This window comes from Buteo buteo, chromosome 12, assembly GCF_964188355.1.
Source record: "Buteo buteo chromosome 12, bButBut1.hap1.1, whole genome shotgun sequence".
NCBI classification, from domain to species: Eukaryota; Metazoa; Chordata; class Aves; order Accipitriformes; family Accipitridae; genus Buteo; species Buteo buteo.
In genome coordinates, this window is record NC_134182.1 from 42,966,568 (window position 1) to 42,979,796 (window position 13,229).

Consider the following 13,229-nt stretch of genomic DNA (forward strand, 5'->3'; position numbering starts at 1 on the left):
AGTTCAAACAACCTTTCAACCGTTATAAATATATACCAGGGAGAGATATACAGATAAGTCTGCAGGCTGCTAGGTTATATCACCCTTCCATCTACTTCCATGCTGCTTTTGACAGCAAGAACCGCCACCTATTTCAAAAGAAAATACAAGTTTTGCACAAAGGGCTAATTATGAAACACTCCCACCATCTCAGAGGGGAGAGAGGGAAACATTTCCTAATCCTAAGCAACTCATCATCAGCTTATATCTTGTCATAGGATTTCACAATTAAATTGCACTCTAGTTTAAAATAACCTCGATGAGGTTTGAGGAAAGGGAGGTTTCCAGCAGGACAAGTGCTGCAACAGGCCTTGAAGTTGAGGCCCCAGTGCGCACACCACCACACGCTCGTTTGGAAACACTCCATGGGTCACCAGAACAGAATTCCTTCCATGCCAGGAAGAGGTGAGCTATTTGACAGCCTTTGGGTCTCCACCTCTCCACATTATCACAGGAAGGAGCACAAATCCTAGGTTCTCCTCTGGCTGCCTTTGAGGCCCTGACAATCTTTTCATGCTGTTACAGGTGTAACCTTCCCTCTCTGGGTCTCTAACACCAAGGCGAGTGACCCGGCACTGGTACAGGGCCCAGTTCTACAAACCTCCTGCTGAACTCAGCGGTGCAAGAGCCCCACAGGAGCTGCTGCATTCCTGAGTCCAAGCTGAGCTCACAGAGAAGACAGAGGACTCTTCCCAGCAGATGTCACGCCAGCAATTTTCCCTCTTGTATATGCAGATGCAGAGCTATTGAGGATACATTAAAACTCTCCTTCTACTGCTTCTGCCTTGTTACTTCCTAGCTCAGGGCTTCAGAAACCATACAAACATGCACTGAATTAGCATTTTAAACACCTCCCATTTGCTGAATTGCCACTACAAACAGCACAGACTTTTTTTCATCTCCATCCCAACTAAAGGGAAGCTTTCTATCCTTGATCAGGTTAGCCAGTAATGGATTACACCACAGTTGCATTTTGCTCTCAAGATGAAAAGCATGGCAAGATTGCACTGATCATTAGAAACAGCAGTGCAAAAGCTTGGTCTTTGGCCAGGTTTGACAACTCAGACCTGTATTACACTGTCCAGGATTGCTCCTGGGGCAAGGTCTATTTTTGCAGTTTTCTACTAAAGGCTGACCGGTAACTTTGATTTCACATGCTTGCAACCCAACCCGGGCACAAGAAGTCACAATACTCTGAATTTTCTGGTTTAACTCTTAAGATATGAAATCAGGTTTGCACTGCTCTAAATTAAAACCACATGGGAGGTAGCATGCAAAGAAGCATGCAGGTTTTATCCACAAACCACCCTGCTCAGCAGTAACTCATCAGGAATGTCAAGCAGAGGAACTCTTTATTCAGAAACTGTCCAGTCTCTTATGGAAACTAGGTTAGCCCCAGCCAGACAGTTACCCTGTCATTACAGTAATGAAAGCAAGCTGCAGGCCAGTTGTATGATGTTAAGCAGTTTTTATACATACCCATATGTCTGCTTTTGTAGTAATAAGTTTGCCACTATACAGGTTGACCATTTCTGGTGCTCTATAGGATAACGTAGTGTACCTGTAGCAGAAAGATCTATCAGTGAGTTCAAAGTGGATATCAGATGCATTTTCACTGTGCCATATTTCCAAATAATTCATAATTCACTCTTTCCCTATTCATTTTAGTGAAAGGGATACTAAAGATGACAATCTATTGGAAAAATCTTTTAACAGCAGCATCTGCTATATACCTTTAACAATAAAATACTAACCACTGCAAACTGCCCTGTGAAACCAAAGCAGTAACCAAGATCCTTTCCAGAGCAAGCAATTTACTCACAAAACAGTACATTTTAAGAACTAGAACAGAAATATTCAAGGATTCAGAGTATTAACAGGGTCAGTAGTCAAATGTCCTCTGCAATGTCCTCACCGCTGGGGCTTTGGCCAACTGTATTAAAAAGACTGTAACCAGATACGTGGCTCCTGATAAATAGACTTCCATACCAAGACTCCTGCTCAGAGTCATTGTAAACAGGAGAAAGGTTATTTCCTTTCTCAAACTATTGCTAGAATTTGCCTCACTTTAAAAAATTACTACAAATAGAAAAGCTGGAAACTGTGCCACAGTTTAAGAGACTCTTATGATAAGATTTCCTATCAGTAGGTCTATAATTTCTGCTATGGCACCTTGCATGCTATTTACCTTGATCACAAGAAAGCACTGCAAAAGGCAAAGGTTTTGCAGGCTTGTTAATAAGTGTACAAATAGGGTATTCCAAAGGGACTGCAAAGTCAGACTAGGAGAGCTCTAAAAACTTCAGTCAAACAATCTAGGAAATCCATGCAGGTGTAATTGAATCCTAACAAAAAGGAGGCATTTGCACACATTTCTAACATGCTGTTTTCTAGCCAGAATATTGTATTAAGAGAACTCTAAAGTTTGCAGCAGTGATGTTGTTAAAACTAAAGCAAGACCAAGGACCTCGAGTCTGCTCCATTCTTGATCTAGGTCCTACTGAACAGCCAAGTTCCCTTTTTAAAGGCATCAGGGTGCACCTAGTTGCTAGCACTATAGCTGGTCGTGCATGGGGAGAAGAGAAGGAGCCAGATAAAACACCTCAAGGTCCTTACATTTTCTATGAAGAGCTGAGAAGTTAGGCCATGCGTTCCCTTAGTCACTGCAAGGATTTATGAAGAGTGGCTCACGGAGGACAGGGATTTTGTCATCTGCTGTACTGCAGTTCAAAGAAGCCAAGACAGATGAGGGACAGAGATAGACTGACCCCATACATAACAGAGCATGTCACTACTTTGTCAAGGTGGGCAACTTCTCTGCATTAGTACGCTCAGTCTTTCAGGTCCAAAGCAATTACATCAAGCTCAATTTATTGTTTCACCTTCCCCCAGGCACTTATTTACCTGCAGCAGACACTTCTGTGCAGCAGCATCCAATCTGCTGCAACAGGCCTGAGTAACATTTAGTCCCAGTACAAGAAAAAAATTACCCTTCAAATACAAACTATGTCTGAGTTGAAAAGAAAAAGCGTGCTTACTTTTTGATCTCCTCCTCTACCGCATTCACCCCTTCTGTTTGAGGATTCTGGAATTTGTTAGTAGCACTTCCAAAGTCACACAGGACATAGTGCCCGCGATCGTGCAGAAGGATGTTTTCAACCTGAAAGCATCACAGACAAATACAGAATCACTCAGAGGAAAAAAAAAAAAACAAAACAAAACATTTGTTTTCTTTAGATAAGCAGGATTTTTGGTGCCTGAAGACATATCAGACACATCTGACATAAAAGTATAACATGACAGCAAAGAAAATATGCATCAAAACTCTGTCACATCTCGTAAAATAGAAGTCAAATCGTGGAAGCATAGTTGTAACACTGCGTTCCATCCTGCCACCCCTCCTTTCTCCTTTTGCAAGCACATCACCTTGCCTCTAAGACTACTATGTGCTTCAGGACTAGAACTGTGTCCCAGTGTCTTTAGTGCTCAACTTCCCTGAGCTACTATGACCCACAGTCTGGCATCTGAATTTGGGACAGCTAATACAAGCTGTCCACAGCTTTATAAAGGGCTGTAACTCCTCGCTGCCTAGTGGGACGGAGAGGAGGCAAATTGATGACAGCACACACACTTCTATGCTTTCTGAAATTATAATACATCTCCAGTTCTTTGCCTGCATTTCACCTGTCACTTTGGGTCTCATTCAAAACAAACCTCTGCTTATGCTCACACTTTAGTTGCTTATTATCAGAATGTGTTGGGTACCCTATACTCCCTAGACAGTGGTTGTATCAGCAGAGGTTCCTCCAGGCTGCTGAGAAGATGACTCCTTTCTTTTAAATATTATTTGGTACCTTGAATCAGACAACTGAAACAAATGCTGAAACAAACACCTGGGATAGCTGAAAAATAAATAAATAAAATCAGCAGAGTCACTGCCTTTCCCCCAAATACTCACACTTAATCATGCATTAACAAAAGTCTAGCTTGCATCCACTTAAGAAAGCTGTCTAAACGTTTCGACACTGATATAAGATGTGGAAAAACCTGGGTTCAGTTCCTTGCTTTGGCAGAGCATCCCTGCGTTCCAATTCCTCATCTGTACGGTGGCATTAACAGTGTGTTCTCTCAAGAGAACACACACAATTTTTAACATATTTATCTTCAATCAATGTCAAATGCTCAGATACAAGATAAAACACACTGCTCATATATTTCAAAAAAATCACTACATAAGTTGTTCACTAACAAAATCTTTTGTATGTAGAGCTCCTCATCAAGGATGATCTTTACAAGAAGGAAAGAAAAAGTAGTAGTCAGCATTTTAAGCATCAGAAAATGCAGCCAAATTAGAGCAGCTGAGGGGGGAAATGCTGGCTTGAAACCAAGGGTTAAACAACACCCCTTCCCCCTCTCTGCTATCCATCTGCTTTGAATAAAGCATTGCACACAGATGTTCTCCCCAGCAGATCAACACTGACAGCATTAGTCCCTATTCCCTGCAAATACTCAAATGTTTCCAGAAGAATCCTTCCACTTTATCTGGCTGAGAAGTCTGACATGACTTCTCACCAAAACATCCTCCAAGTATTATTAAACATCAGCATTGGACTATCCAGCAACTAGGCTTGTTCAGTAACTTCCAGGAAAAAAACAAACTAACAACACAACAAAAAAAAAAACCACAGCAGCAAAACAAAGTACCTGAATTACTGCTACTGACTGCCAGGCCAGAGAAAACTGTCTTTTTTAAAAGAGTATGGAGGTGCCTTCTTCCAGTCAAACACTCAGAAAGCCATAATCCAGTTTTCAGCACTGCTGAGCGCTTACAACTCTGGCTGCAGTCTCTGACATGCCCAACACTGACAAAGTCAGATTTAGATGCCAAACAAAAATCTTCAAGGGAAACTATGAGTTGCCTGAAGTTTTGTTAGTTACAGAATGTAGCTAGCTTCTGTCTTTGCTCTCTGAAACAAACACCTTTCTTTAGTAAAACACTGCACAGACACAGAGTGGCAAGGGATAAGGGATAAGACTTTAACTAGCAAAATCAAGACGCATTATCCTCTCATGAAACCAACGGCTTCCAAGGCCGGTATTTTTAAGTTCAGGTAGCAATTTGGGAGGGATGCATGATAAAGGTACACTTTCCGACTGCTTTTCAGTGCCTTCAGGTCTCTTTAGAGATGTTTCAACTTCCCTTCCTCCCCTGGCACCATTCACTATTTATTCACTATTTACTTCTGAAAGCTTATTTAGTATTTCATAGCAAAGAAATGAATGCAATGTGGCATCTCAGAGCACTAACTGATTTTGGCACAGGCATATTCTTAAACACAGTTGATACAAATGTTTACCATTAGAGGACTGAACAATTTTACATATCACACTCTCAACACAGATCCACTCAAACAAATTCCAGGCAAAGGCTTGTTGGTGGCATCAGGGCAAGACTTGGCATTACAAAGAAGGTTGACGGAAGAAAGCACAGAGATAATAGCAGCACTGCGTGACTATCTTATCACACCACAAAGTGCAACACTGGGAGGCCTCCTGCTAAAATGAAAGCAGAAGAAACTAAATCCTTAACATGAGAGCACGACCTTCTGGTTAATTCAGAAATTAGGGAAAGGAAAAGAGAAAGATATTTTGATCAACGGCATCCTCCAGGTTGACTGACACAGTATTTTGCTGCATCCTGCTGTGTCTACTACAAGACAAATCAGCCACTCATCTGCAAGCCAGTCATCTACTCCTGCAACCAGATGGGTTCAGACTAGCAGAAGCATCATAGGTAGAAGTGGGAGACCTCTCACTGCAGAAAGCTCTGAGCTGTAGAAATCAAAGTTGACTCTAAGCTGGTGCTTTGAGCAATATGCATTATAGGATGCAAGACTGGGAAGACAAGGTTAAATATAAGTTATGCAAACAACTGCCACTAGGCATAGGATAGCTGCGTAAATTGTTATCATCAGTCCTACATAGATTTTTCCCCTCCCTCCACCTCACTAAATACTCCTCTGGGGTCTGACAATTACAGTTTCTCTGCAGTGATTCCAACTTCAAAGCAGAGACTTCACAACCAGGGTAATATAACAGCCAGAAGAAGGTTTGGCCATTTGTTTTTCGCTGTTAAAAGGCCTAACCTAAAGATATAGGAAGTGTTCTTACTCCAGAGAGAGACAAACAAAATAAACTTTTTAGGGATTGCCCTGCAGCAGCAATGGCTATGAACCCTGAGGGTGAGGAAAACATCTGCAAGAACAAGCAAAGGTAACCACGCAAGGCAAGCCTACTGCCAATAACCTTACACTGCCTCTACAGGGGTCCCAACTAGGGCAGAGGCAGCACATGAGGGGCTTCCTAGTTTTTAGGAAAAAGCAGCGTCAATACACGGCCTGTGGCAGTCAATCAAAGCACATCAAACTAAACATCACACCCTGTACGGGCACATCATGCCATAAGCACAAAGGGAGAGACTGACACAGCACCTGACAGTTAACCATCAGATCAGGAAAGAAAACCTTAAGTACACACAGAGATAGCATACTACCTTTTTCCTGGCCTTTATTTGCAGCGAGATGTCCACTTTTGCCTATAGGCATGCTGCTTAAAGGTACTGCTGTCCCCAGCTGTTGGTCACTTCATAGACTCGTATCACAGAATGGTTTGGGTTGGAAGGGACCTTAAAGATCATCTAGTTCCAAGCCCCTTGCCATGGAGCAGGGACACCTTCCACTAGACCAGGTTGCTCAACCCCATCCAACCTGACTTTGAACACAATGATGGGGCATCCACAACTTCTCTGGGCAACCTGTCCCAGTGCCTCACTATCCTCATAGTGAAGAATTTCTTCCTTATATCTAATCTAAATCTACCCTCTTTCAGTTTAAAGCCAACTTCCCATCAGCTGGAGACTGTGCCAACAGGAGTTGTTCTGCTTCAGGCAAAGCCTGTTGGGTTAATTCAAAATCACAGCCACAGGCCACTGAAACTAATCCAGCTGTGTTTGTCTGAAAGGGCTTAAAGACTATTCACACGATTCTTTCTGCTGGCAGAGCTCTCTGGGCAGGAACCTCCAGTATTAGACCAACATCAAAGAGCTGGAAGGCAAAAAGAGCCTCCAATCCCCACACAGATGTCTGCAAAGTCAACATCTACCCACTCTTCAGCAGGGTTATGTTCACCCCAACAAAACACCTAGCCAACAGATATCTTCCTTTACACTCAGAACTTATGCAAAACTTCTCTGGCCCTTGATCTCTCTTGGAATTGCAGGTCCCCCTTGGCATTATTAAATTTGAACTCAAATAAAGTCAAAACATATCTAAATCATTACTTCTGTGTTAGTACTTAGATTCCCAATTGCGACTAGAGCTCCAGAGGTCATCTTGACAGAAATAACACGAATATTCAACTGGGAAACATGTCTCAAAGCAGAGAAGAGCCAACTCTCTGACCTTGGGCACAGGTTACCAAGAGGCAGGCCTTGCAAAAACTTTACTGATCTAAGCACACAGTAGTGGGCTGGACATCAGACTGTAACAGTCCGTTTCAACTGCAACTCGGTGTAGAAAGTAATGCTCAAGATCAACTCACTAATCCATCACAGATGTGCCAGAATTTATTCACATGCCACACAATGAGTTTGTTCTTTATGAAAAAAACCCAGGGATTCACCAAAAAGGTAACAGCAGGGGTTAATATCAACTGGAGAGGTCCCTATTCCTAAGCCTCATCCTCTCACCCCAGTTTTCCTTGCCTATACAAACTCCTGCAAGATGCCCACAGACCTTAACAGCTTTAAATCCAGGCCTCAAATTTATAAGACTCCACCTGTTTCATTCTAGAAAAACAGATGTCAGACTTGTTTCATATACTCAAACTGACCGAGCCGTAGGGTCACAATCATTTGAAACATGCTAAAGTATACCCTGAAGATTTTTTTCCCCTGCGCTACCTGGCTCTCATTGGCGCACGTGGCGTCTTTTGCTCCTATAAAACAATGGCCAACAGCACAAAACAAACATCTGTTGAGGGCTCTGAAAAGAAGAACCTGACCCTCAAAGCACATCTGAATTTCAAATGTACACAGGAGCCTCCTTCTTGGCTGAATATATTATTCAGGCATTTTACGAGCTAGTTGAGAGGAAAGGGAACATCTTTTTGTTTGTTTGATTATAGGCATGGGATTTTTCAAAAGCTCTCCCCGCTGGCCTAGCTCTGTTCCCAGCTAAGCACACAGAGTTTTACAATGCACTTTCATGGTCAACAGAGAGCTAGAGGCCAGTTTCAAAAGCTTCTTATGACTCCTGCCTCAAGGCCAACATCTCCGGAAGGATCCTTTTAATGTGGGTCCAGGAAACAAATTTACAACATGCTTTTTGTGAACTACCTTATAACATCAGTAGTGTTTCAGGTGGTAGAAAGTCACCGTGAATAATTCATCAGATACATTCTGGCACATCTCCTGTGCAAAACAGAACTATTCACAAACATTTGTGTTTTTTAAGTAGATCTATAGATGGTAAACATATGGTAAGCAGCAATGAGAGGCTCATTCCTTTTTTTATCTTCCAATAGAGAGAGGTATTTATGTTCACTTTTCCTCATTACTAACAACAGAAACACAGTACTGGTATTCAAAGCCTGTCTGCCATGGCATAGGCAGCAGACACACACGTTAAGGAGGATGCACACTCCCTGCTGTATTACTGGAGTCCACAACTCACCTTCAAATCCCTGTGGATTATTGGAGTTTTACACTGATGCAACCTGGCTACAGCTTCACAGGTGTCGCAGAAGATCTGCAGGACTTCATTCTCCGTGAACCCTGTCTGCAGGCGTTGGTTCATGAGGTTCACCACTTGACCTCCTGAGGAGAAACAGACACCAAGAATCAGAGCAGGTATGCAAAATGAGGTCTGGCCCGGTCTAAGCCCAAATCCTACCAGAGATAACTTGTCTTAGTCTGCTCCCCATCAAACTGTGGCTGTACAGTCAGCACACAAGTAGTTCATGAGTTCAAATTCAAAATTCGCACCAAGCCTTCCCCAGAGGCTTTTTGCAATCTGCTTACTCATCTTGTTTCATTCTCATTTCCTCGCCTAAATCCCAGGGGGTTTTCCCTATCTGCCGGCAGGCATTACATCTCATCTCATCTTTGAACAGTGCTTCAAGAGCAACAAGTTAGCTTCTAAGGCCCACATTCACCTGGCTGTGTTAAGACTCAAATGTAATTTTGCCTAAGCTGCATTTTTTTCTTTCTTCTTCAAAATAAGATGTTTTTGTCAGACTAAAGAAATAAAAGGCTGAATTTGGGGCACCCACAGTCCACAAAATAGTTTGCCACATGTAAGCAAGAGGAAGGAGGAAGGGATACACTCAAAAAACCCATACACTACTAAGTGGCTTGGCTAAAGTCACAGACTGGCAAAAAAACCTAAAAATCCATCTATAATAAGGGAAACTCCAGACAAACAAAAGCAAGTTTTCATGAATGAGTCCTGAATTTGCCTCAACTTTGAGGTTTTGTTGCTGTCAAAGCCTTTCCAAAACAATCCACACAGAGGATTCTTCCCCCCTCAAAACACCCCATATACAGAGAAAAAAAAAAAACTCCTTTCCGAACCTTTGGCAAAACAAAACTGTATCATTTCACATCACAAGTATCAGAAAACTTTATTTCCATGGTACAAAAGAAAAGCTCAGCTTAAAAAATAGTACAGCTGTGAACATTCCGCACTCAAAATGAGTGGAGTTCTGCACACAAAGACACACTGATTTGGTCTGGAAACTGTTTGACACAACAGGAAAGTAACAAGGGAAAATCCAACGTATAACAGTAACTCCTGTGCTTCAGTCTGAATGCTGGAGACAGACAGGTGTATGCCAAGTAGAGCATCTGGCAAAAGAAAGCTACGTGAAAAATACCACCTTACAGCTCTCCTCCTTTCAGATGGAAGGAAAGGCCTTAGAAAGATGGATTTTACTTCATCAGCCCAAAGTCTGGCACAGAGGGGAGGCTAATGCAGCTGGAGGGAGTGCATTCTGAATTGCTATAGTTTGCACTTCACTCCACAGTGTGGTCCACAACATGGAGCTGAGTATGTATTTACTAGCACTGTCAGGCCTATTTCTTACAACAAGCCTTGTGATCTTTAGGTTTAAGCTTACAGGGAGCTTACGTAATGATTCCTTCAGCAAAACTACAAGTAAGGTTCTTCCTTTTACCAGCAAGCAAACCCAGTGCAAGTTAGTGAAGATTCCTGCATCAAAACGAAGCAGCAAAGAAGGCATGGCAGAACAGAAAGCTGTACCATACATGTTTAAAGGCATTTTAGCATCTAGTTGTTCTTGCTACAATGCACCTGGCTTCAGTTAAAAGCCGAACATACCCAAGAATACCTGTTTCCATCAGCTGCCATCATCCAAAACAGACACAGACTTCTGAAGTCACCTGGCCAAAACATTATTTTTGCTTAACACTATTCCTGCGAGAGGCATTTGAGCACAGCACATGCGTCATTTTCCAAACACCACATCCTAGCCACAAGAGATCAAAGCTTTGGGACAGCTGGAAAAGACTGGAAGAGCCTGTCTGGCTAGAGACAGCCAAGCAAAAAGGTCAGAGGTAAAAGGAGTACTTTTCAGCTTCACATTATCCATTTCATGCTTCTTCCAGAACAATCCTAAGTCAGGCTGAAGTGGAAAAAAGCTTGCAATATGACAAAAAAGTGAAGAAGAATTTCATTCCACAGCCTGGCAGCTTTAGAAGAGCCACTTCTTGTGCAGACCAGCCTACGGAAAACAGCAATATATATTTAAGGGTTCCCCTTCACAACAGAAAGGATCTAGGGCCACCCTGAGCAGGGACAAAGGTGGTACCAATCCCATTAACAGAGTCAGCATAGCTTCACATATCATCCACTTCCCCGCACCTAGTTTTGGCTTTGGTTTGTTCAGAATGGTTCCTTGGTAGCCAAGGAAGGGCTAGGCCTAGGAACAGTTCTGGGTTTTTTTAAAGGAAGATGTTGTGCAAGTTTCCTGTAAGCACTGAAAAGGGAAAATCTACCAATGAGTAATATGTTGAGCCCACACTCACCTCGACAGTAATCCATTAGTATCAGCACTTCCCATACATCACCACTGCTTACTGAGTTTATACTGGAATCAATGTACCCAACAATGTTCTTGTGGCCAGATAGATCCCGCTGTAAGATAAATAAATTCAAAGCATAAACCAGCCATACAGAGTGAGCAATATTTTAATCCGGTTCCTCTACACTGCACAGCTTTCCTAGCTCTTCTCCTGTGTAGGTGCAAGCTTCTGTCACTTTGGATTAATCGTCACGCAAAAGTCGAACAAACCTGAGGTCTCTCTTTACCTGCTCTCCTTCCAGAAGGATTTGAGACAAACAGCAGAGAAACAGCCAACCTGACGAACTAACTTGTTCAGTGATCAGTCCACATTTTTGCATGTTCCCTCAGATGGCCCAGGCCAAGCCACCTGGAGCTGCTCCTCCTTTATGGGGAGGGGAAAACAAGGCAGATGTTTTATGGTGGCCATCCACTTTACATGTTGTGCTTACTGTTCTCATCTCCTTCCACTCTTCGGCTGGCAAAGAGTATCTCAAATCTTCTCATGCTCAAAAAAACCCACTAAGGTAATAAAATAAATTTTAACCTTGCTTTTAGAAGTACCTTATTTTAAGTAACTCGGTGGATTAAAGCACAAGTTCTCGTATCAATGACTTATCCATGACACATGCTAAACCTGCAGGGAAAAGTCATTCCTTTGGGACTGCCAGCTTCACACACACTCCCAGGTGTGATAGCCAGTCCAGTTCAATGTTCAGCTTCACCAGTAAAAGAAATCAAGATTCTGCTGGCCACATTCTGCTGTAATGCTGTAGGGTTGCAAAAAGTGCAGTTAAGTTTAAAATACTTATTTATTGCACAAAAGCCAGGAAAGAAGAAAATATGTCCTTTTAGTGACATACTGGTTCTTCAGGGCAAATATTAGTGCTTATGATAAGATTCAGTACAGGAGCAAGTGGACCTGCCAAGTAAGAAGGATACTTCTCACCCTGAATTTCCAGGTTAGCCACACATTTCAAAGAGGCACCAAAGACACGGAGACAGTGGAAAACACCGGCAAATAAAATCCCAGTAAACAAGCTTTGTGAGCACAGCTAAAACCTTTGATGTAAGATCTAATCTCAAATTTTCCCATGTAGCTTTAGCTATGGCAATGACAAAGCCCAAAAGCTTCAGTGCACTATCACACAAACTCCAGTAGTTAACTTCAAAGGTATTAGCCTAGGTAAAAGCTACTTCAAAAAAACACATCCAGAATTGCCACAGGTAAAAGCTTCTGATATGAAGATCACCTACCCCAAACCTACAACTCAAGTTGTAAATTAGCAGAATAAGGATTGTCTATTTCCTTCCCCACCTCACAGTTGCTCTAAATGTTCATCAATATCTTTGAATACAACTTCAAAAGTGGCACTTTCCATGTTTACTAGGCTCCAAACAAGACTAAGAAAATTTATTTGGATCATCTCAATTTTTTTCTTTGTTTAGAGACACTAAGTTTAAAACACCTCTCTAAAAAAGCTATCCTATCATCTAACTCCTTGTACCCAATAATCTAGAGAAACATCCCAGTGCTTATTATAAATACTTCCCTGTTTCAAAAGCCCAGGCAGTAACTACCCCACAAATACTGTTTTAATCTATCAACCTCTCCAATACAGAGACAGCTCTTTGTCCCAACCTAAAAGATAAGAAGCTGTTGTGATACAAATTCATCTCAGAATGGAGGTCTTCCATTCATGCACTGATTTAAGTTCAAGGACAGTTACATCAGAATCATCAGCCTTTTCTGATGAAGTCTAAAAGGCTGAAGACTTTAGCCCTGAACTGAAGATTCTTAGACTTTGAAGTCTAACACACCCAACCATGCTCAGCTCTTCAGCTCTTCCTCTTCCCATTAAGTTGTGGGGTTGACTCAGGAGTTTTTTTCCTCCCCGCATTTTCCTGAAGTTCCCTCTGCTTTTTCAGCTACCATGTTTTTCTTGTCCACTGAAACTATTTACATTTTAAATAATTCAACACAAGATTTTCACATAGTCACATAATTCCAGCAGTTAGGACTTTCCTAAGAGAGACAGTTTTGCTAAGAA

The 13,229-nt window shown here is 42.1% G+C and overlaps 1 protein-coding gene across 16 annotated transcripts in view; it reads right to left on the minus strand.

Moving 5' to 3' along the window:
* AAK1 (AP2 associated kinase 1) overlaps positions 1-13,229 on the minus strand; it is an 86,862-nt gene that overhangs the window by 46,202 nt on the left and 27,431 nt on the right. For all 16 annotated transcript variants that reach the window (XR_012652564.1, XM_075043707.1, XM_075043706.1 and 13 more), the window contains exons 4-7: positions 11,144-11,252; positions 8,772-8,914; positions 3,078-3,199; positions 1,519-1,600 (exon numbers count right to left, since the gene is read on the minus strand). Coding sequence is in view for 15 of the 16 variants with exons in the window: in XM_075043707.1 (XP_074899808.1) it covers positions 1,519-1,600; positions 3,078-3,199; positions 8,772-8,914; positions 11,144-11,252 (456 nt within the window). In the remaining variant the exon portion in view is untranslated. The remainder of the gene's footprint in view (positions 1-1,518; positions 1,601-3,077; positions 3,200-8,771; positions 8,915-11,143; positions 11,253-13,229) is intronic.